Raw genomic sequence first — 24,830 nt, forward strand, 5'->3', positions numbered from 1 at the left:
CCCACTGGGAACTGGTGGGGCTCCCTCATACGAGAAGGTTCTGGGCTAGGCAGAATCCCATCGAGACCAGATCAAGGCCTCACAGTGTGCTGTGAGGACATTCCGGCACATGCACGGAGCCATGAGGATGTGGCTGCAACCCAACCTCAACTCCAGGGTAGGGTCTCTCCCTCCCCTCCTTACTGCCCCAGGCCGACTGCCTGGAAGACAGCTCAGATCAAGCTCTGGTCTGCAAAGTGCCATGCCAAGCCTTTCATAGCCACTTCCTTGGACCTCAATTCCTTCCCTGTAAGGTGGGAAGAAAAACAGTGCCTACCTCATAGGACCATGTTGAGGATTAAATGAAAATGTGTGTAAAGCACTCATCACAGTGCCTGGCACCCAGTAAACACCCCCCACAGCCCTGCTCTCAGAGAACTGCTTATACTTCCCATCTCCCAGCCAATCCTCTTTCCCTTGCTTCTCAGCCTCCCTGAGGGCTGCTCCTATTCTGCTTTCTCAGAGGGATTAGCTAAAATCTTTCCATTCTAAAGCCTGCATTGCTTAGTATTTACCAAGCTCTGGTCACAACCCCAAGCCCCGGCCCTCACAGTTTGGTCACAAGACGGAGCCTCAATTCAATCCGACAAACACCGTGCTGAGCACCTCCTGCACAAGGCACGGCTTTCCTCCCCCACCCCCAGTTCACACCCTGACTTCAGCCTCCACGGCCCCTCCACCCTGTCCTGCAAACTTGGCTGGTGCTGGTGGGGGGAACCTGGCTCTCTAGCCTCAGGGAGAGAGTACATGCAAGGACCAGGACAAAGACATAGAAAGCTTGAGGCCTTTTTATTGACAATTCTCCATATACACAGACATCCTTTTAGTTCCTCTCCAGTGTAAATAAAGTGGGGGTATGTAACTCTCACCTCTTAGAGGACAAAGGAACCTGAGGAAGGGGGTTACCAAGGCCTGCCTGGTTCCCCAGGGACTTTCATCCCCTTGGCCTGGAGCAGGCCCCCAGCTCCTAGACTGGTTGGCCTGGAGAGAAAGCAGCCTAAGATGTTCCTTGTGTCCCTAGCTTGCCTCCTCAGGTCCCTGCTCAGCATATAGAAATGTCTCCACCTCCCAGGGGCTCTGGGTCCCAGGCAGCCCATGACTCCAGGGAAGCATCCAAGGGTAGGAGAAGCCCCCCACCCTCCTCATTCCATTCCTTGTGCCATGTGTTCCCAGGAACCATGCAATAAATAAATAAATACTTCAAAACAGCAGGCCAGCTCCTGGGGGACGGAAGGGGTGCCTGAGCCCGCTCATGGCAAAGGGAGAGACACTGTGCCCCTAAGAGCCCAGAAGTGAACGTGAAATTGTTGGAGAGAGGACGGGGACCTTTAGTGGCCTTAGCCCTTAACTGAGACTGTCCTGCTGGGGTACAGCCCTGGGATCTGGGACCCAGCCCAGTGGGATCCTACACTTCCCAGGCCCCCTAGGGCCGAGGGCTTCAGGACCTCTGCTCTGCTCACCTGATTTCATTCTCCATGGGACAAGGGGCCAGGCAGGGGAAGTGTGACTCTGAGCCAGAGGAGGTGCCTGAGGCTCTGAACAAGGGGAGCAGGAGTGTTCTGAGCGCCTGGCACCTACCCAGTGGAGCAGAAGACACCACGGGAAGACGTGGCCTGAGATTCTGTAAGCCAAAGTCTCTGCAAGGTGGGTCTGAGGCCCTCTGAGCTGTGGGGGTTCCCCATGTTTAGCTCTGCTTTATACTAACAGACTCTACCAGGCCCTCCCAGACCCATCCTCCTCTGGGGAAACTCGGAGACTTCAACCCTGTTTCTAGAAGTATTTTTGGTCTTGTCAGCCCTGGCCACACCTTCTGGTGGGGAAATAAGATCCTGACGCCTGGAGGGATATCGAGACAGTAGAGCTGGGGCATGACACAAGCCCTTCTGAGGCTCTCAAAGGCCAGGGGCTTGGCCCAAAAACCAGCAGAGGAGAATCTCTTTTCCCAACCTCTGACCTCTGGCCTAGAATTCCCAGGCTTCCAGAGATGCCCTGAGCCTCAGAGAGCCCAGTTAAGACCAGGCCTGGCTCACAGCTGCCCCCTGGCTTATATTCCCTGCCCAGCCCTGTCCACTCACTTGGCCCAGGGCAGAGTAGAGCAAACACACCAGTCCCTCCAGGGGCTCCTTCCCATCTAGGGTTCGAGAACGGCCATTACTGGCCGTCGGCAGTGGTGGAGAGCAGTTCTAGAGCCCGGCCGGAGAGGGGAGGCCTACCTAGCATTCAGGCCACATTTGCCCAGCACACGCCACACAGAGCTAGGGGTGGGGAGAGTGAGGTCTACTGCTGGCCCCAGGGACAGGCGCCCACTTGGACCCCTGGCCCCTCTCTCTTCTCACTTGCTCAAGGTCTGGTTACACGAGGCACACACAAACACAGTCTCCCTCTGGGCTTCAGGGGCTGAAAAGGAGGAAGAACTTGGTGAGACGCTTCCTCATGTCCTTTGGCTCATGGCCCCAACTATTAGCATCACCTCCTCGCCCCCCAAAGCCCCACACAGACTACCCATCGCCCAGCCTACATCCTCCTGACCCAGCTCCTTAGCCTGCCCTCAGCAACTTCTCTTTCCATGGGAACCGGGGACTCTGCAGGTAACCATGACACCAGTAGGCCTCTCCCAGATGTTCTATGCATTAGAAATTATTTTGGCACCAGGAGAATAACTTTTTAAATGTTTTTTCAATAGAATACCAGAAGAAAATATTCCAAAATGTTTTAACAGTGGTTATCATCTTTGGGTGGTAAGATTACAAGATTATTTTTCTCTTTCTTCTTCTTCTGTATAGTAATTTCCAAATCTTCTAGAATAAGCATATGGTACTAGCATGACAAAGGATGGAGAAAAAAAAAACTCCATTTAACATTGAAACATATTACAAAGCAGTACGTAACACATGCTCCCACTTTTTTTAGAACGTGCGTATGTTTTTATCCTGTGTGTCTGATGGCATTAATGACTGCAGGACAGTTCTCTCTGGGAGAGATTAGGAATGTTTTCCTTCCTTTGCCTTATCTCTATTTTTTGGCTTTTTTGTTTACAATGAGTATGTAATGCTTTTATAGAAGGAAAAGAAATTACTTTTTTATTTTGTTAAAAGCATTACCAAGGTGATGAGAAAAAGAGTAAAATTCAGGACGGCGGTGTCGCTGGGGAAGGCAGGAGTGGGTGGCACTGGGGGGCTGGGGTGGTGCTCAGGCTCTATTCTGTGACTTTAGTGGAGCGGTCACAGGTATTCATTATTATGCTTCATAATTCAGATTCGTTATACATACTCTTGCCCATGTGTCAGATACCTCCATTTTTCATTCGCTAAAGGGAGATGGAGATCTCGAGTTCCCTTGACCGCTCACTGAACCCTTGCTCCCGTCCCACAAGCAGCACCCTCTCAGAGGACATGCGAAGCAGGCGTACCCACCCGCAGCCTGGACCCCCAGCCCGCATCACTCACCTGTGGCCCCCATGGAGGACCTGGGCACCTTGAAAGAGCAGCACCGAGAGCAGAAGCTGTTTCCACAGTTACTGCAGCTCCGCTGCACACAAGAGCCAAAGTCAGTATCAGATCCCCCACCCCTGGGCAGCTAGAGCCCCCAGGAACCCCCTCCTTTCCACCAGCTGATCCCACCCAAGGAACCTGGAACAACAGTGAGACTGGGGAGGTGCCCGAGTAAGGCAGGACTGAGAGCAAACAGAACATCCCACCAGAAGGCTGGAGGAGTGGGCAGAGGAGCAGGGGGAGACCTGCTCATTTGAGCAAACCTGAAACCCCAGGCCCCATGTGGCCTGAGGAGCCAGACTTCATCGATATATCTTGTCCCAAGTCCCCCACAAACACACCCTCAAGGAGGCTTACCCTCTTCTTCAGCACTGAGAAAGTGGCCGAGCAGCTCGTGCAGCTCCCTGAGAAACAGAGGCAGCAGCTCAGCCTTGACCTAGCCTCTCAACTCCCAGCTGCTCCTGGCTCTTTTAAATGGGGACACTCAGGACGTCAGCCCAGCCCAAACTCCTTGGCTGGGAGAAGTGAGCTAAGTCCTTATCCAGAGACAGAAGGAGGGATTCAACTAAGAAGGAAAACTGATGGCTACTGGGAATCAATGTCCCAGACTATCTGTACACAGCTGCCATCCCTGCTCCCTCCTGGCACTTAGAGGCCTCACCTGTCAGTCCAGCCAAAACCAAAGAGCATCCAGCAGAACCTAGCCCCTGGAAATCACACCAAGCTGGCAGGGACTTGTCAACAGGCATCCAGCGATCTCACATGAAACCTGCCTGACACGACCCCTTCTGAGTGTCTCCTTACAAATGTTCCACCCACAGCTAAAGAGAGAAATGCCTCCTAAAACACCAGATGCTTTCTGTCACCTGAAGACTCCAAGACAGAAGCTCTGAACCAGGCACCTTCCAAGAAATCTTGCAGGGCAAGGGGCACAGGCGCTGAGTGGTGTGCAGGATAGGGCAAGGTAGAGCTGGGAGAGAGATCCTGCCTAGACCACCAGACATGACGAGATGACAAGGTTTCAGATAATGGCAGAGGAGTCAACAGCAGCTTAGAAAACGGCTGGGAGGAGGCAAGGGGGTGTAAGAAGAGATGAAGGATGGGGAAGGAGGGACCAATCATTCTTTTACAGGTCACATCAAGGGAAATGGGCCAAAAAGAAGCTGTGCTCCAGGAAAATTCAAGATGGAAAAGGTGGGCTGCAAAAGGACATAGTCTGATGAAGAGGGTACACGCAGGTGAGTGAAGAAATCAAAAGGATGGTGGAGAGGAAAGGCCACAGTAGGCCCTTATGACTTGAAGGAACTCCAGACGCAGAAGCAAATGCTAATGAGAACAATGAAGGTTCCAAGGGCTGCCCCAGGAATCCTGACTGATTCAATGTATATCTCCACCCAGGCAGGGGGCACTGAGCCAGGGGAGAAAAGACAAGGGGGCCACAGCAGGCATGCAGGTACTCCCAAGAGGGTACCAGAAAGACCAACCAAGGGCTGTGGGCCCAGAAGGAAGCTGAATTGGGTCCTAGAAAAACCTGAGAGGGGATAAAACCACTGAAGGTTTCCAGAACTTGGGGTCCAAAGGCCTCCTATGACCTGGTCAGAGCAATTATCAGCTTCAGGGCACACCGCTAGGCCTCCCCAGACACCTGTCTGGTGAGGTACAGAGCACCGGGTCTCACCTTCACACACAGACCCAGTGATATTGACAGCTACATAAGTCCTTCCTCTGTCCAGCCAGAATCCCCTGCAGCTCATGCTGAAGGACACTCCCTGCATTCAAGAAAAGAGGGGCCTTAGCTAGAGCAAGGAGAAACCTGAGACCAGCGGGCTTAAGGTAAATGCTGTTGCTGTCAGTCAGCTCGGGGCCCTGGCAGAGGAAAGGAGAGAGAAGAGCACAGCCAGGGCCACTGGCTGGTGGTGCCAACCCAGGAAACAGGCTGCTCCAAGCCTCTGTCCCCCACACCCAGAATTTGGGCAAGGCAGCCCACCTCTGTCTCTCTTTAGCAAGGAAGGCAGGGGCATGGGATGGGGGAAAGGTGCTACTTAAAGACTGACACTCTGGCCTATGTCCAAAGATTCCTCTCAGTTGGATGGAGTATCAAGGCCAAGCACCTCAAGGCAGTCCAGGGCACAGGCCTGGGGCAGGGAGGGCTCGGTGTGCTGACACCAGCTCCTGCAGGCACAAGGAGGAGGAGAGCACCCCTGTTCCCTTCTGAAACCTACCAACTCTTCCTGCCCCGATTTCCAAAGTCCTGATTCACCATGTGATGATGCTATGCGGGCAGAGAAAGCAGGGAGTAGCCTAGACCACCCAGCCACGGCAAGTCACGGAGCCTCCAGGAGAGAGGAGGCCCTTTCCACTAGGACTTTCCCTCTCGGAGGCCACAGAGAAGCTCGTGAGCAGCCTGTCCTCACTCCTTCCGTGCACCCCATCAGCCACTGGCAGCCAGAACAGAATGGCCCCCAAAGCAGCTCACTCATCCGGCATGTGGCAGGCAGACCCAAGACCAGAGCTGCTACACCTGCTCTCATGGCCAAGAGCTCGAGAACATCTCGGGAAGGGATAGCAAGTAGTCAATGGACGGGGGGCTTAGGAAAAGAAGCATTTTCTGCCTTTCCATCCTCATGGGAACCCGAAAGGCCTTCACCCATCCTGGCAAGGATTATCTGAACCAAATACAGAAACGGGATAATACCAGGGCACTTCAGACAACAGGGCAAGGAGAGGATGATGAGTTAGAAAGAACATGGGAGTCAGATGAGAGGACCTGGATCACAGCTCAACTGTGTACTGGCTGAAAGACTTTGGGCAAATCACTCTTTTCAACTGCAGGTTACTCACCTGTAAAGTGGAAGACTTTACTTAAAATTCATAGACATAAAAGTATCATTTGCCAGAGCAAGAGTATTAATTCTTGTCTAGTGCCACTTGGGACTTCTGGAACCTGGCTGCTTCTCAGCGCATCAGAACTGCCCGCTCCTGTCACATCTACCGTTAGGACTAAATGAGACCACGTACATGAAAGTGCACTGAACACAGAATGCTCCGCAAGTCAGCGATCATCACGAATAAAAGAAAGGGATCTTGAGTGACTGGGGGCACTCACCGAGCAGAAAGAAAAGCATGTCCAGGAGATCTAATGCTCAGGAAACAACTGCCCTGGTTGCTGCAGGGGCAGGGAGGCAGGCCCTGAGCGCCTGGGGTCAAATGCCTCAAGATAAACCCCAGGGCTTCTCCCAGGGCACAGCCCCACAACTCACAGTGCAGCCACACCATCCTCTTCCCTGTCAGCTGACACCAGGCAGAAACAAGGCTCTGCTTCAGGTCCAGGGTGACTCCCTAGTCACCAGCTCTCCAGGCTTCAGCTGTAACTTTACCTGGTTTGGCTCCCGCCTCCTGATCAGAACCAGGTCTACAAGCTGTGTTAACAGTCGTCTGCCCTTCTCCACCTTCCTGGACCAGCCCCATGCCCATTAAAATAAGAACTGGCCAATCTACAAACTCGGCTCTAGAAAAGGGACATCAGGGATCTATCATGTCCAGAGAAAGACACTGTCTGCTTCAACCTGCTTCCACCCAGGTCAGAAAGATCCAGACAGGCTCCTGGGCACCAGCAGGATGGACCAGGGCCCTCACGTTAACAGTGAACTTTATTAAGCACTTACTACGTACCAGCCAGCACTGTGCCAGCACTTAATGGGCATTCTCTCTTCGAGACTTACAACAATACTTGAGGTAAGAACATTTTTTATCTCCCTTTTACAGAGCTGAAACTGGACACAAGCAAGTTAAATAACTTGTTCAAGGACACTCAGCAGAGCTGGGATGTGCACCGGGCTATCGGACTCCACAGTCAGTTCCTGGTCATTCTGCAGCCCTGCCTGCCGTGGCTCTGCCTGTCTCAGGATCACACCTCTACCGTCCTGAAGTGGCATTTCCGGAAGTGAATTCCTTATCCTTCCACAAGATTCAGTAAGGTTTGATAAGGACAGAGGCACAAGGGGGAACCCACGCTCACTCCCTCGAGAGTCCCACTGTGCATCTGCCACCTTCCCAGGGCCCCATGGACACAGCTTTACTCCTTGCTCTCATTAAACCCAGCTCCTCTGGCACTGGGACAAGGGCGCCCCAGCCCATCCTCCCCAGGCCGTACCGAAGTTGTTGGTAGGGTACCGCTTGCGGAGACGCTCCGTGAGCCGAGACACCTTGCTGCGCAGCACCTCATTCTTGCTCAGGAACCCGTTGTCCTGCAGGGCCAGCTCGTCCTCTGCTGGGCATGGGGTCCCCTCATCATCCTCCTGCAGGAACAGTTCCTTCCAGTCCTGCCCGCCTCGTGGCAGGGCTCCGGGGCCTGTGTGCGCAGCAGAACCCACAAGGCGTGGCAACCGCCAGCCTGGCCCCCTCCCTCTGGCCAGCCCCTGCCCACCTCACCAAGGCTCCTACTTACCAACACCACCAAGCGGGTCTCCTGCCTCCCAAGGTGCGGGGGAGAAGGAAAGAAAACAGAGAGAGAGATAGCAAGGAGGAGGAAGCTGCTGGGAGGGGGACCCCAAGCGAAGTGCTATTCTGAATTCGTCTGAGCACATCCCAAAAGACAAGGTTAACAGAGGCCCCTATAAAAGGATCCCAACATCAAAAAAGCTTGGGAGAAGCTGCATACTACTGTCTTTCAGAATGAGCAAAATTAACTTGGTGGGTCATTATCTTAATAGAACACACTCGAACAGGAAAGAAAATATCCCTTACAAGGTGTTTTTTGGGAAACTTGTGTCTCAATTAAGTTTTATGTATTTCACAGACATAAGCGTGAACTGGGTCAAGATGTAAAATGTGTCCCTTACTGTAGGTCATGAACAAAAATGACTGAAAGCCCCTGCTCTATCTATATTCCCTACCACCACCATCAAGATTCAGAGTCCACAGTCATATATTCAAGTCTTGGGGAAATCTTAGCTGTTGAAAACGTAAATGTCCCCATGGACGAGGCTAATGTAAAGCAGGCTGGGTGCAAATCAGCCTGGCAAAAACTCACAAGATCTCCATATCTTGTATCTCCCACTTTACAGAGAGACATAAAGAGAAATGATCTCCTACTGTAAGAAAAGCCATAGTGCAAATGTGACAATAAATGGTAACCATCACTAGGACTCATGAAACAGGGATAACAAGAAGTGGTGGGGACTGTGACTTTTCTAGAGGAGACAGTCACTCCTCAGCTATACTCGCTGCTGTAGACTCAGGGCTCTCAGAGCTTCTGATTTTTTAGAGAAACTGAAAATCCAGAGTTTTCACTAAAATCTCTCCATTTTTAAATATTGGCTCCAAAAATTATTTTAAAGTTTTGCATGCTAAATAAAACACTTTTGCAAACTACCCATGTAAACCACTGTCCTAAAACCAGGAAGACTGTTTAACTTTCTCTGACAGAGCACTTGGCCATGCAACCACCTTCTCCAACCCTCCACTTCCTGCCCTCAAAAAGGACATCTTACAGACCTCACCCTGCAGAAGAGCAGTCAGAGACCCAGGCAATGCCCTCCTCCAATCTGCCTGCCTTCCCCACATCAGATGCATCAAGCCCACAGTCCCCAGCCAGGGCAGTAAATGACCCACCTCCCTCAGGAGGGCGTTTCCCAAAGGCTTCCAGAGCCACCCCTGCCCTGGGCATCCAGGACAGATGACTAGGTCAACAAGTGGACAGGCAGAGGTTCAGTGGCACCCGTTCAACCAGTGAGTTCTAGCTCAGAGCAAGTTTCAGCTTCTCATTTAGATAAAAGAGAATTTTAAAAACCCAGACTTGGAACATGGGAAGCCACATGGCTCCCAGACCACCCAACTTCTGACCTGGTCAGCTGAGGGTGCCAGGAAGGCCACCCACCTCAATTGCATCTTTAAACTCCTCATCGGGCTCGGCCTCCTCAGCCTCCTCCACGCTGCCTGGCGTGAGGTCCTGGGGAGAGAGACTCTATGACAGCCTTGCCCTGAGGTAGAGGCCATCTCCCCTGAGCCAGCATCCAGGTTTCTCAAAACAACAGTTCCTGCCCCAGAGGAAATGACACAACTGCAGAAAGAAGGAAGTCACGAAAAAGAAAGCTCTCTGTAACCTAGCAGGGACAGACAGACGGGGCCAAGGTACGAAACAACCCACAGCGGTGGAGAGCACAGCGGCCGAGAGCACGGCTCTAGGACCACAGGGCCTGGGTCGGATTCCTGGCCCCGCCGCCCTTGGACAACCACCCTGTGCCTCAGCGTTCTCCTCTGCAAAGGAGAATCATCTCATTCTCAGAAATAACCCATACCTCATGGGGTTAATGCCTATAAAGTACCCGGAATGGCAGAGTAAGCACTCAATAAAGCACAGCGTAGCTCTTATTATTGTAATTATTATTATTATCATTAAGCACTTCAGAGGAGACTGGCCTAGGAAGGAGCAGAAACTACACAGAGGCCAGCCCAGGAGCTATGCAGTACAAACAAGCTGGTAACAGGAAGGCCAGGCAACCTGCCCGCAGCAGGCTCTGCCCTGATGGTCGGGGGCTCACCTCTGTGGGTGTGGGCACAGGTGTGCAGTCGGGCAGGATGCCCCTCCCCCCAGCATCAGGCGGTGGCGGGCTCTCGAAGGCATTCTCCTCCTGCTTGGGGTTCATCCGCCGCTGCAGAGATGCCCTATACTCAGACACCACTACCCAGGGCAGGCAGAACAGGGTGGGAGGCAGAAACAGGATGGAATGAGTGGAACCCTGGGGTACCCACTACTGCAGCGAGCTGGCCTCCTCCTCCAGTACCCAACTCTCTGCTAAAGGAAAGAGTCTCCCTCCTAGCTCTGAACAAGTCACCTAATCTAAGCTTCATAAACAAGACAGATATACCAACACCTACCCCATGAGATTGTTTAAGAAAGATTAAATGTAGTAAGTGCCTGATAAATCATGGCTTCTATAATTAATTTCCAACCACAGGGAGGAAAACAAGTATAGCAATCACCCAAACATATGTACAGGCCCAGGCTTCTATGACTGAAGGCCTCTCCAGACTGCCGCACTGCCTCACTGCTCACTGAGGCAGCAGCTCCTGGGGGCTGCATCTTGGGAGGTGGGTGGCAACACTGGGAAAACATCTCTCCCGCATCTCCCAGAAGCCACTATATCATGTAAGCAATGACTCCTCTGCCTGGGGAAGGAAGAGGAACCCCTAGTAGCAGCCTCCCCTGTCTCCCACCTAACATTTGAGTCAGAGCCCACCACCCACCACTCTCCAAGGGATGACCCTAGTGTGGTGCTGCCCCCTTGTGGAAAGAACGGCAAACAGACAATCAGCTAGGAGCCTAACCAGCCCTGAGCTGGCTGGCCTGGGCCCCACCTTTGTCAGACTCTCCAGGGCTTACCTCGGAAGAACTCCACATTCCCCAGAAAGAGGGTGCTGTTTAAAAGGGCAAGGACCCAGCACAGCGGCAGCAGATACAGCATGCAAACCGTGCCCAGAAGAGCCCCATAAAATCTGGATCGACAGAGAGGAACCACAGGATCAGGAATTCATAAGATCAGAAGGAAACTGGACTCATAGACATAGAATACAAAGTTGTGGTTGCCAAGGGGGTGGGGGGGTGGGAAGGGACAGACTGGGATTTCAAAATTTTTAGATACTGACAGGCATATGTAGAATAAACAAGATTTTACTGTATAGCACAGGGAAATATATACAAGATCTTGTGATAGCTCACAGCGAAAAAACAAGTGACAATGATTATATGTATGTTCATGCATAAGTGAAAAATTGTGCTGTACACTGGAATTTGACACAGCATTGTAAAATGACTGTAACTCAAAATGTTAAAAAAATTCTAGATGGATTAAATATGTAAATATGAAAAGCAAAACTCTCTAAGTATTAGAAGGAAAAAAAAAAAAGAAGGAAACTGGATTGGAGCACACTCATCTAGGGGTTCAGGCAAATAACAACTCTGGGAACAATTAATAAACTGACGAGATCTGCTAATCAGACAAGTGGAAAATAAAGTGAGGAAGAAGGATTTATAACCACCAACAGGTCACCGGTTGGTAACAACTGACAGGTGAGGCAGCAGCGGTGGCCAAGGCTGGGGCCACCTAGGCTGGCTCAACACACATCACTCCTCCAGGTCTAGAATAAGACAGAATCCCACTCTGCCACTTCTTGCTGTGTGACATTACGAAAGCCACCTGGTTCTCTGAGCGTTACTTCCTCCACACGTTAAGGTGGGGATTAAAATAGTGACCCCAAAGAGTCACTACCAAGGTGGAGACACTACCATGCAAAGCACTGAGCACAGAGCCTGGCACCAGGGGAAGAGGGAAGACCAAACAAATACTAGTTGTTATTATTGTTCATCTATAAAGAGCCTCAAAAACATTCATTTCATTTGATCCAATAGTTCCATCCTAGAATTTATTCTAAGGAAAAGAATTTCAAAAGATTATAGCTAAACCCATAAAACCAGGCACTACAGGGTTAGTAATAATTAAAAAGCAGAAACTGACTAAATACATAACAGGATAGCTCCATAAATTACAGTATAATCACCATCTTTACTAATGTGGTGTTACAAGTAATTCCAAAAGCTATGTAGGATGTGGAAAACCACTTATAATACAACGATAAGTGGAAAATTAAAAAAAGGAACCTCACATACACTATGAGCTACAGAGCATATGTATATGACAGACTCTAGAAGGCAATCCAAACGTGAGAACAGTTGCTGTAGCAGGGTGGGAGATTAATGGCGAGCTATTTTTCTCTCATTAAAGTATTTTTACCACACTGAAAAAGTGTCTAAACAAAAGCAGTGCGTTCAAGCCCACCAGCCCACGTGTGGGTCTGCATACAGGAGCCTAAGGGTCTCTTCCCCTGAGCTAGGGCGACAGGGGCTCTCCCAAGGCAGCTGGCTTTGCCCGGGGGCCTCCAGGACCGGTGGTGGAGCAGAGGGGCACTCACTGTGAGGACACGGTGGGGTTCTCCCAGTGCAGCACGCGGTAGACAGCCTCGCAGGTGCAGCACAGGCGGCTCAGGAAGGCCTCCAGCTGGATCAAGCTGCAGACACAACACGGGGGCGGGGGGGGGGGGGGGCTTGTGTAAGCTGCACGCCCAGCCTCACTGGCTCATGTGGCTTGACAGAGCTCTGGGGCAGCAGAGCCCAGGACTTCACAGGCACAGCTGGCAAGGGACGGCCAGTCTCTTCAGACCCACTGGAGGGGTCAGAGAGCTCAGGGGAAACTTCATACACTTTGGCCCCCTTTTTGGAACTCTTGCTAAGGTTCCTGCTTTGGTTTCTTCCTAGCTGTTGGTGTGAGGCTGGGTACCTAACTTTTCCAAGAATGTAGTTTTCCTCTATAATAATAAGGAGCAGGGTACCCACCTCACAGATACACTGGAACTGTGAGGATAAATGGCAGGATGTAGATCAATGTGGCTCCACCTGGGGTGTAGGGGAGACTCACTTGGAAGGTTTGTCTTTTTTTAATGGATGCACCCCAAAAGCATCAAGCACACACTTGTGCAACGAGCACCCAGATCTTGGTTTCTGAAGGGTTTCCTTGGAGAAATGGATGATTCGAGAGCTAGGACAGGGAACAGGTAAGATGAATTTGAACATCCTGTTGCTCCATAAAATAAGGAACCACTCAAAAATGATGGGGATGTATCAAAAGAATACAGGGGCCAGTTCAAAAGAGCTCCATTGCCAAATCTAGGACAATATAAGATCAAAATTAATAGTGACAATAACAGATTATAACCCATTGAATAAAGCAAAAAATCTTGAATTCATATAGATACTAAGTAAGAAGGAAAAGCTCTTTCTTACAGAATGCCAGCTAATAATAACAATTAGAAAATCCTTTGCAACCATCATGGTAATAAATTGATGAAGGCAAGACCTATTAATGGATTTCAACACAGTGGGTGAATGTTTGATGAGGAACAAGATATTTACAAAGTCTCAAAGTATCCCCCCTCAGATCACTAACTCTAGAGGATAAAATGAATGGTCATCTTACTGTGAAGAAATCTTAACCAAGGTAATCAGAGTCAGAATCTCCCATAATAACACAGTAACATCATGCACTGCTTGATATGATACAATGACAACATCACTGGTCACATTCCTGCCAAAAATGCAAAACCTGAATCTAATGATGAGGAACTAAACTACTGCAAATTGAGAGGAATTCTACAAAATATAAACGTGTTCTATTTTAAAATGTCAAGGTCATGAGAAACAAAGACTGAGGAACTACTCCAGGTCACAGGAGACCAAAGAGACATAAAAACTAAATGTAATGTACGAGTCTGGGTTGGATCCTAGGTCAGGAGAAATTGATACAAATGTCCTAATTTTGACTACAGGACTGTGGATATGGAAAAGAATGTTCCTCTTCCTAGGAAATACATGCTGAAGTATTTGGGGTAAACAGGCATGATGTTTGTAACTTACTTGCAAATGGTTCAGGAAAAAGAAAATAACGTCTAAGTGAGGAGAGATAGATGAAGCCAATGTGGCAAAATGTTAATCATTGATCTATGTGGGTAAAGGGCACAAGTTCTTCGTATTACTCTTGCAACTCTTCTGTAAGTTGAAAATCATTTCAAAGTAAAAAGGTTTTCTGAAACACTGCAGACACCCAGGCCCCACTCCAGATAACTGACTCAGAATTTCTGGGGCAGGGCCCAGACCCCAGCTTGTTAATAAGTTGGGTTTTTTTTTTGTTTTTTTTTTTGGAGCTCCACAGGAGCCTCTGCTGCCCAGAAAGGGATGAGAACCCCCGCTGTACGTCAAGAGAGCCACTAAAATTGTTACAGTTAATATCACCCAACAGTCTTCAGGTGCTTCCTGAGAAGTACCAGCTCTGTCACAACTAGGAAGTTCCTCCATAGTTTAGTGACAAAGACTAATACTAAACACTTCCTGGGCACCAGATACATTTAATCTTCACAACAACCTATAAGGTAAGACTATTATTATTCCATGTAACAGATGAGGAACCTGAGGCACAGGGAGGCTGAGCAACTTGCCCAATGTCACACAGCAAGTAAATGGAAAAGCTGGGATCTGAACCCAGGCAGTGGCTTATGTTTGCATGTACTTAGTCAAGACCCTAAACTGTGAAATCAGCTAGATCTGGATTCCCATCCCAGCGTGGCCACTTTCCAGGGTAAACCTTTTTCCTCAACCATAAGTGGAAGATAATCATCGCAGCTACCTCCCAGAACTGTTAAAAAGATGAAAGGAGGTAACATCCATGGTTTGCCCAGTACAGTGGCTGGTGCCCAGCAAGCACTCAGTGTGGTGGCAGCTGTGCGGTGATCACCCCTCACCTCCCTGGCCCTCTCCATACTCACAAGCTCTTCACCTCAGCCACGGCCTCGGGGCGGGACAGGCGAACCCTCTGCAGGTCCTCCTGCCTCACACTATGATACTTCCTCCGCATCAGCTCAGACTCAGGAAGCCGCGCCCGGCAAACCTCCTGAAGGTAGCCCAGCAGGGCGGGCACTGAAATCAGCAGGGCACCCACCGAGTACCAGGCACCTATGGGAGTAAAAGAACTGCAGATAAACAGGCAGCAAGGACCTGGAGCCTCCGCCCACCCGGGTGTCCACAGGCTCACTTCCTCACTTCCCCCAGGGCTCTGCCTGACCTTCCCCAATCAGCCCATATGATACAGTATCTCCTGCCCACTCACCAGCCCCCTAACCCGGCTTTAGTTTTCTCAGAACACTTATCACCACATGGCAGATTACAGGTATGGTCGTTGGCTCCTCCATGAATGTAGGCTCCTGAGTACTGGGACTCCGCCCGCTTGGTCACTACCATAGCCCCAGACACATTTTTTTAAATATTAAAAGCCCTACACTAGCACACAGCAGGTGACTTGTGCCTGGAATCTGGCCGCTGGGAGCTCCCGACGCCTAACATTCTGACCTCTGGGCCACTGGGCAGATCAGAAGCTTTTCCTTTGGTGTTTAGGATCCCACAGACCACTGTGCATTGAGAAATGGTGAGGCTAAAAGAAAATCCAAAGAAGGAACTTCTTCCATGTTAACATGGTACCCCCAAAGCAAGCTAACAGAGCACTGGGCGCAGAGGAAGTGCTTGTTAAATGTCTGTCATCTGAACTGATTTACTTTGGAAATGTATTCAGAAAAACCTAACAGCCTGGGAAGGATGTCTGAGTTTCAGCCAGGCAAAGAAAAGTACTATGAAACAGGATGAGGTCTTATGTGAACTGGGCTTATTTTCAACCCACTGAAATCACAGGGAGCAAAGGAGACACTTGAGAAATGTGAATTCAATGAATGCCTTAAAAAAAGGACCCAGCTCCTCAGAACATTCTGTCCCAGGCCCTTCACTCATTTCCCTTGAGGGGTTTGGCTTTTTCTGTGGCCGTCTGCCAGTTCCAACCAGGGAAAGGGCTGGATAACAGAATATCTTATCATGAAAGGTTCCCAGAAGACATCACTACCCATGACCCCTACAGCTACCCACCTGTCCACACATCTGCCTCAAAGGCTTCACGCCACAGAACCCCTCACCACCAGTGACTGCCCAGCAGCCCCTACCAGGCTCACTTGCTGAGCCAGAGAAAAGCAAAAGACATGGCAAACATCCCTGGTCAGCTCACTTTCCTCTACCTTCACCCCATGTCATGTCCCCAAATGACCCCGGAAACCAAAATGGGAAAAGGTCAATGTATCAGCATTCAGTCAAGAAGGGAACGGTAATAGTTATAATGTATTGGTTGCTTATTTCGTGTCAGGAACTGAGTAAGTGCTACACGTAGATTATCTCATTCCTCACAACCACCCTCTGAGAAAAGCACTGTTGTAAGTGCTTCAGGGATGAGGAAAATGAGGCCTAAACAGACAAGTTTAAAGAACTTGCCTGAGGTTGCACCAGCAGCCCAGCCAGGATTCTAGCCCAGAGCAGGTCTCTCCCAAGCCCATGTTCTGACATCAAGCAGACACGGAGGGAGGCTAACTCCAGGGCAAGACAGGTGGCTCCCTAACACAGGGCTGCATCTTGAAATTCGACCCCACATTCATTCACAAAAGACCCCTGGTCCCTAGAAGCAGTTCTTACCCTCATTCAAGGTGAGGAACAAGATGTTGAGGCCCAGGCAGGTCAGCAAGGAACACAACGGCGTCTGCCACCTACAACACAAGAGTCCTGGTCACTGAAGACAGCCGCCCCTCCAGCCGGGAAGGGGAGATGGGTGTACAGGTGGGTCATCAAAGCTAGGAGCAAGAGGAGGACCTAGAGCTCAGAGGATCAGGGAGAAATGAAAAAGGGGCCTCTCTCTTGGACAGGTGACTGGGAGTGGAGCTGAGGCCACACATTAGTCCCCAGGGTGAGAAAAGATATCCTCTCAGAACCAGAAGACCTGTAGAACTTTCTCCCAGGAGGAAGAATTTATAACATCATCTGTTAATGTTATAACCCAGTTAATACTGTCTAACCTGTGTTTTGCAATGTTCTATTTTCTTGAAGAGGTGTTGATGACATTCCTCTTTAAATTTTTCCTTTATTCTTTCTATTTATTGAGATAAAGTTGACATGTAACATATTCTTTTTACGATTTCATAAGAATATGTATTCACTGTGTAAGATTCATCTAACACGGAAATCAAGGGAACAAAATGCGAAGGATTTCTTTGACTCCATTTGTGACTTTCTCTTATTTCTTTAATTGTGGGAGTTTCTTTTAAACATACACTAATTCCAAAGGAGAAAAATTAATAAATATTTCATCTTAATATATTAAAAAACGAAGACAAAACAAGGGTCAGCATCTGCTCAGCAAACACGCCCAAGATGAACTGAAACAGAGAGACGCAAACACAGACCCAGCTCCAACCATCAGCAAATAGCAATGCAGAAGCCCCCAAAGACGGAAGAAAACCAGACGCGGGTTGCTGAGGACAAGCAAATGCTGCTGGCTTAGTCCTTGATAAAGGACATTTAATAGGGAAAATGGAGCACAAGTGTAGTGATGAAGCCACTGATACCTTCATTCCAAAGAGCAGTGTCAGTATATGTAAGGTGAGCCAGAAGAGAAGAGTCAAAGAGAAAAATCAACAGGTAAGCTGCAGTGTATTCAGAATTTCAATGCATTTTCTTTTGCTCTAATTGGGGAATTTCACAGTTACTAAACAAGGTTACTAATTTATGAGCTGCTTTAATTTTTTTAATGAGAGTTATGAGTAAGGGAGTAAAACGACCTCTCTCTCTTCTCTCTCTCTTCCTTTCTCTTCAAAGTCCGTACACTCCAACTGTAACCACCCTCATTAGGCCCCAGAACCATCTACTAGCTGCTACTAGGGTAAAAGCAAATTAAAAGTCAGGCCAAAGGCCAATCCCATTTCAGAAATGAAAACATCACATAGCCACTGAGGTCCCTCTGACTTTAAAGCCTCTCTCATTCTATCTCATGTCTTCACTGACACTTTGGTCGTGGAGACCCACCTACTGGAGTAGCTGATCCCAGAAGAGAGGAGTCTTTTAAAAATCTGCTGCAGCTCTAGGCTTCAGACCTAATAGAAGTTCAAGATTAGATCCCTCTTCAAAGTCAAATCCTCTTTACTAAGAAAAGAACAATCAAGGGCACAAACTAATCTGACAGCCACTTTCACAGACCAGTGCTCCAACTCCCTGTGGCTCGGAGACCACAGCTCCTGGGGGCTTTTTAGGCCCAATGCTCCTCCTCCACTCAGCTTTAATCAGTCCCACCACATGCGCAGATTTCTAATTTCATAAAATGGAAAAAACCTAACACAGTAGTGCCAAGAAGTGCTAACCGACCAGGGCTGGAAAAGGAGAAGGGCAGGATATATTTAACTTTTGTGCTTTGCCACAAAAAGGCAAAACACACATGTATCATACATACATACGTCTGCATGCACATGTGTGCTAACACACACAGTAAAAAACACCAGAAAGCACAGCCATGTGCTCTCCAGAGTTTACACCTTCCCCTAAGGAAGACCAAAGTTCATTTCAGCTTGTTGGTCTTGGTGGGATTACAAAACAAGTTCCTCCTTACATCATCTCCCTACCCCTTACCAATAGCACAGTCATCTAAAAGTAGAGAACACTGCTCTGGAACACTGACTAGCTCATCTCTATGAATAATGTCATAAATTAATGGGGTTCTGGGGTAAAGAAGAAAAATTTGGCCAGAGTTCAAAATAAACCTCCCATTATTTCCAGACTGAGGTAAGCACCTTTTGGAATACTCTAAAGCACCCTGAGAGGTTAACCCAACTTCACTCACTCTGCCTCCTACCTATTTCTCTCAGGCATCTTAGAAGGCTGAAGGCCCTCACAAGAATCTAAAGCAAACAAGATTTCTCCCTAGAAACACACATGTGTGCAGATGCAATTTTACATGCATTTTCAGGAGGTTCACTGACCCCTAAAACCCCCTCACAGGCTCTAATGAAGAAGGTCTGTACTAAGAAGGTCTGTTCTTTTGGACAACCAGGTTTTATGTGACTCCTATTACAAATCAGTATTAGGAACACATGACCTTTGCAAAAAAAAAAATTTTTTTTTACTTGAATCTATCTAACCTTTAATTTCCACTCTGCACTAGGAGGAAGCAATCAGACAAATCTAGGTAAGAAATTCTCCAGGACAGTCAGCAGAGTCTCAAGCAAGTCAGTGTCATGAAAGACACCACTGGAGACTGAGAAAGACCTAAGGCACCTGATAACCACACAGAATGCACGGTCCTGGATTGGAACCTGCTTTGGCCAAAACAATAATAAATGACATTCTTGAGACAACTGAAGAAATCTGCCTATGAACTGAGTATAGGACCATATCAAGGAATTACCATTAATTTTGTTAGGTATGACATTACTTTATTTTTAAAAGTCACTACAAACTGAAGTATTTAGAGAGCAGTATGGTACACATTTGTAATTTTTTAAATTGAAGTACAGTTGATTTACTTAAATACTGCAACATAAGAAATAAAGCAAGGTGAAAGGAGAAAAAATAAAATTACCAAGAATGAAAATCAAAGCAAAACAGGAACAAAAATTTTGTGATCCATAATCCTAAAGGATTAGTGAAAATGGTACCTGATTATTCATAAGGTATCTGTATTTCTTTAGCTTATGTTCAAAATTATATCTTAATTTTAATATTAATTATGCTAATATTGGGAGAAAAGGGAAAAAAGCCTGCTCTAGATATAGAAGGCCTGACGGTCAGGGCTAGCTAGCAGTCCTGAGGTATGAGCCTATTCAGCCACAAAAAAGAAACCCTGGGGAAAGGCCAGATGGTTCCCAGTGCCTGGGCCTGAGACACAGTGTGGGCCTGGAATAAGCCAGAGGCCCAATGGACCTCCCAGAACTGCTCCTCTGGGCAGAAAGGACAGCCCAGCCACTGCCTAAATGGTTAGCACAACTACAGAGCAGGAAGGCAGAAGGTCCAGCAGGTCAGAGCAATTCTAAATAAAATTTGTACCTGAGCAAATACCGGACACCATCACCTGCGTCCTTCAGGGGTTCCAGGTAGATTTCCAGCCTCTTGTAGGACAGAACCAAGTTGAAAAGATCAAACGTTGGGGACTTGGTAGGAGCAGGTGGAAGCTCAGGGGGAGCCTCGGGAATCACGCTGGGGCTCACCTCCGGCCCATACCCCTCACGCTCTGAGGTCTGCATCCTGTAACCATAATTCTTGACATTTGCATTGCACTTCCAAACCCAATACACTTCTACTTGCATTATTTCATTGATGCCAAAATAAACCTACGAGGTAGGCAGGGCTACAGGTAGAAAGCCTATTTCATAGAGAAAGAAACTGACATTCATTAAAGTGAAGTCAATTACCCAGATACAGCTAACCATTGAACAACACAGGTTTGAACTGCACAGGTTCACTTACACGCAGATTTTTTCCAGTAGTAAATACTATTGTTCTACACGATGTAGAACCGCAGGTAGGGAGGGCATACTGTAAGTTATAGTCCACTTTTTGACTTTCAGAGAGTCAGCACCCCAACCCCCACATTGTTGTTTAAAAGTCAACTGTATAAAATCCTGCTCTTCTGACTCTCCATCTAATGTTCTTTCCCCCACAGATCCATCAAGCGTGTAAACTATCAAGACCCAGCACACATGGTTGCTGACAGGAGGCAGCCTGGGGTCTCAAGAGAAAAGATGTCCTGAAATACTCTTCTCTTGCTCTTTACCTGGTTAATTCCTACTCATCCTTCAGGTACCAGCTTATACATCACTTCCTTGCTCTGAGAAATCTTTGCCAACACCCATAGACTGGACTGGGAGACCTTCCCCAATGCTCCCAAAGGATCATGTACTCACCATAACAGCATTTAACACACCAAAGTAAAACTCCCTGCTTTCTTGCCAGCCTGCCCCTCTTAACTTTGAGTTCCACCAAGTCAAAGACTGTCTTCCATTCACCACTGTTTCTGCACACAGTGGGAATGTAATAAATGCTCACTGAATGAGTGAATGACCTGCCCATCGTCCAGGACTCCAGAGCTTTCTCCTACCCCGCTGCATCCTCTAACCTTTCCCTCTCCCTTCTATTCTCAACAACCTCCTGAACCATCCCTGCCTATTACCCTCCTCTTTTCTCTCCTTGAACCCCACGGGGCAGTCATCGCTTTCATAACACCCCTTCTCCCTTCTCTGACGGTAAGAGCCACAGGAACTCGCACCCTCTTTCCTAATTTCACAGTCCTACCCAAACGCTAAGCAGTAAACCAGGAGGTAGAACCTCGGTGCACAGCAACAAAACCCAGTCCCAGGCAATGGGTTGCGATCTGGGGGGAGAAGGGGAAGGTGACAAAGAGGCCACCAGTAACCCAAAATCACCACAGGCGGAGGTAGGACGAATAGGCCCAGAGCAGGCAAGAATTACGAGCCCACGAAGGTGTGAAGCAGGTCTGCGCTGGCAAGGGCCGAACCATCACTTCTGCGGCCCTGGGAGCCTGCTGGGACCCTGCGTCCCAGATCAGGGAAGGCCACGCCCAAGGTCGCTGGGCCAGAAGGGAGCGGCCCTCGTGACGCCCTGGCCCCAACTCCGCACCGTCGGCGGACACACCGGGGTAAGGAGGAGGTGGCACCTCACCTACCCGGTCGCTGGGTCGGTGAGGGAGGGGCGGGGACTGCCAGGGGGCACTGGTAGGGCCAACTGGGCCTTGGAGCGTTTCCTCAGGCCCGCCCCACCCCGACAACGCGCCTTTTCCCTGGGCCGCTCTGAAGTCGCAGGTCTGAAAACCTCCTCCGCCACTGCCTTCCCCGCCGCCGCAGCCGCCGCCGCTTCCGGGACGCGCTTGCACCGCGGCGTGCCCCCTGACGTCATCGCGTCCGCCCCGCCTCCGGCCCCGCTCCTGGGTTTAGCTCCGCCCGCTCTAGAACAGGTGAGCGCCCTCATCTGTGCTGCGCCTGCGCGGTTTTCTTTCTCAGCAGTGGCCCGGCTCAATTCTGTCCTGCCCACCACGGTTCGTAAAATCCTGCGAAGTCCTGGGAGCGTGCACTTGTGGACACTACCCCTCACTACCCATGCCTCGCTCAGGATCCGAAAGGGAACAGTTGGAGAGAAGCTAAACTGAAGAATTTACGTCTACATCATCCCCCCACGAACTTTGGCATTTACCTCGCCCTTTGGGGACCATGAGCTTACAAAAGGCAGAAATCATACCCTGCGTGCCCAATATCTAGTAAAGAATGCAATCCCATTCAAAGTTTCCTGAGTATCTACTGTATAAAAGGTCCTGGGCAAGCCATTCCCAATTCAACTCACTTCTCGCCTCGTTGCCCGGTTAATCGCTCTTTACGCATGCATCCGATGGCTTTGCATTAGTAACACTAGCATTTATTTACAAAGGGCTTACCTCCGAAAGCAGGCACTGGATTAAGCTGTTTATAGGCATTAACTTATCTAGTCCTCCTCCAATAACCCTACCAGGGTTATCACCATTTCACAGATGAGGAATTGAGATATGCAAAGGAACTTCAAATGTCACTCACCAATATGTAGCTGGGAGCTGGGATTTTAACCTCATGTGTCATCTGACACTGGCTCCCCCAACCATACCACCACCACCTTAGTCTGCATTTACTGGCCTCATCCCCTGCTACTCGCCTTCAGGAGCCTCAACTTCGGTCAACTGAACTCCTCCATTGTTACCTTCAAGTGCCCCTTGCACTAGGGTCCCCTTGCATTGCTTGTGCTGTGAGCCCTGGTAGAGTGCGCTTCTCCCACTTGTCGTTGGGTCCAAATCCAACCCATTCATCCAAGCAGAAGTCAAATGTCTGCACTCCTTCCCTGATTGCCCCAGCCAGAAGTAATTACTTCCCCCTCCAAACAGCCAGAACACAGACATATCCAAATCCCCCATACACCACTGAATCATCTTCAGAAATCCCCCTGCTTCTTAGAGGAATGAGTCTTCTTAGAGTCTGACTTTGTGGCGGAGCCAGGCTAGTCTACTGGACTCTGTCTCTCCCTCTTTAGAATGAGACTAGGAGAGAAGTAGAGAAAAGAATTTTATTTTTCTTCAGTATCTTTACCTGAAATTCCACCATCAGTAATTTACTCCAAAGGTAAATTTCAGTTTCTCTGCAATCCTTCCTCCTTGGGTCTGCCTAGACCACTGACCTTGGGCTGACTGTGGCTAATAGTTTTATTAGTTCTCTCTCCTGGCAGCTGTAGAATTGAGGGTTATCATTCAAGAACTCCCAGACATTATTTGGGGAGAACATTGGAAGATATAGGAAGGCTCTAAAGACCAGAAGGGGACAAAAGTCATGGCCAACATCACTGAGCAAAGTCTTCCCCTGGTAGCTAGAGACTGTCAGCTGGACTCTGCTTTCCAAGACCTACTCTGATTTTTCATAATCAAGTTCTCCTAGTTCCTTCTTTCCCTTCTCCAGCATTCTGCGTCTTCACTTTTTGATTCAAATCCTGGTGCCATGGATGTTTTCCCCTGGAGAGCAGATAGGTGAGAGAGACTAAGGGAGAAAATAGAATAGACAAAGAGGATAATTAATACCTTAAATCAACATTTTCAGAAGTTAGCTTTTGCATCTATAAGCAAGGGGTTATGTGGCCCACATAATTGAACTTCACTGTGGCCCTTGGAGAAGTGTTAGAGGGAAACGTTAGGTAGAACAAGCTGGAAAAATAAGAGGAAAGACAGGAATGTCTAAGCACACCTTCTTCCACCAGATGGCGCCCTTGCCATGCCCTTACACGGACATGTTTCAGAAGCCTCTGTAAACTTGGGGTTTCTGGCTGTGGTATCTCATGCCACCATTTCTCTAGCATACCAGGTCTTCTCATGCTTCTAGCTGCATTAGTTGTCTCTTGCTGTGTCACAAATTATTTCAAGACTTAGTGGCTTAAAACAATAACAAATATATATTATTTGGCTTTGAGGTGGTTTTGATAAGGAAATGGCAAGAAGCTTGGTGAGTGTTTTTGGCTCAGGGGGTTTTGTGAGGTTGCAGTTGGATGTTGGCCAGGGCTGCTGTCATCTGAAGGCTTAATGGGGCTGGAGGACTGGCTTCCTCCATTGGTGGGCCAGTAGATGCTAGCATTCTTGTGCTGACAGGCTGGCAGGAGGTTTCAGTTCCTCTTCATTTGGGACTCTCCAGAAGGCATCTTGAGTGTCCTCAAGACATGACGGCTGACTTCCCCTGGAGTGAGAGATCCAAGTGGAAATAAGGCAGGAAGCCGCAAGGTCTTCTATGGCGTGTACTTGGAGGTCACATACTATCATTTTCACAATATCCTATTGGCTTTATGAGTCAGAACTCTTCAGTGTTTCAGTGCATAAGGGCAAGATTATCCAAGAGCTTAACTACCGGGAGTTGAGAATAATTGGGGCATCCTGGAGGCCATCTTGGCCATCAGCTCTGTGCTCCTCTGTCCGCTTGGATTACTCTTCTGCCTCTACCTGATCACCTCTTGCTCCTTTTAATATCCAGCTTGAATATCAGGTTCTAGGTAAAGGCTGCCCCCAATAATTCCTCACTTCCTCCTCTGTATTTACACAAAACCTTGTTCCATCTCTATTAAACACTTGTCACCTTGCATTTTAGTCTTTCTCTTGGCCATGTCTATTTCCCCCATCATGCCCTGAGTTCCTAAAAGCAGGGAGACTGTGACTTAACATCTTACCAGTTCTAGTTTCTGCCAAGTATATAGCAGAGCCTTGGTGTAGTTGGTACTCAATTAATGCTCATTTGGAAATAAATTAATAAAACAAAAAATAACAAGTGGTGGTG

General features: G+C 48.7%; 1 protein-coding gene across 9 annotated transcripts; it reads right to left on the minus strand.

Annotated features, from left to right (window-relative positions):
- Positions 1 to 809: 809 nt before the first annotated feature.
- On the minus strand, positions 810 to 21,889 carry ZFYVE27 (zinc finger FYVE-type containing 27). Of its 9 annotated transcripts, none has more exons than XM_045507386.2 (13): positions 21,671 to 21,889; positions 20,035 to 20,232; positions 16,642 to 16,712; positions 14,904 to 15,090; positions 12,501 to 12,596; positions 10,915 to 11,027; positions 10,073 to 10,212; positions 9,409 to 9,480; positions 7,978 to 7,998; positions 7,684 to 7,828; positions 3,888 to 3,934; positions 3,486 to 3,567; positions 810 to 2,436 (listed from the first exon to the last, which is right to left on the minus strand). In XM_045507386.2, the coding sequence occupies exons 2-13, from the start codon at positions 20,229 to 20,231 to the stop codon at positions 2,372 to 2,374; spliced, it is 1,236 nt and encodes a 411-aa protein (XP_045363342.2). In that variant the 5' UTR covers position 20,232; positions 21,671 to 21,889; the 3' UTR covers positions 810 to 2,371. The 9 variants fall into 9 exon arrangements, 5 of the variants coding, with proteins under 5 accessions (XP_045363342.2, XP_045363346.2, XP_045363344.2 ...); XM_045507390.2 differs by having other exon boundaries at positions 21,667 to 21,804; XM_045507387.2 differs by lacking the exon at positions 810 to 2,436 and adding an exon at positions 2,444 to 2,856.
- Between the last annotated feature and the right edge of the window lie 2,941 nt (positions 21,890 to 24,830).

The sequence above is a fragment of the Camelus bactrianus genome, chromosome 11, assembly GCF_048773025.1.
Source record: "Camelus bactrianus isolate YW-2024 breed Bactrian camel chromosome 11, ASM4877302v1, whole genome shotgun sequence".
Lineage (NCBI taxonomy): Eukaryota > Metazoa > Chordata > Mammalia > Artiodactyla > Camelidae > Camelus > Camelus bactrianus.

Bases quoted from the DNA above. Each gene is read 5' to 3' on its own strand.
- ZFYVE27 (XM_045507386.2), bottom strand. From the start codon at position 20,231: ATGCAGACCTCAGAGCGTGAGGGGTATGGGCCGGAGGTGAGCCCCAGC. The intron at 11,028-12,500 runs GTGAGTGCCCCT...CTGTCGATCCAG, and splicing joins AACCCCACCGTGTCCTCACA to ATTTTATGGGGCTCTTCTGG. The intron at 10,213-10,914 runs GTAAGCCCTGGA...TGCCCTGGGTAG, and splicing joins GAATGTGGAGTTCTTCCGAG to TGGTGTCTGAGTATAGGGCA.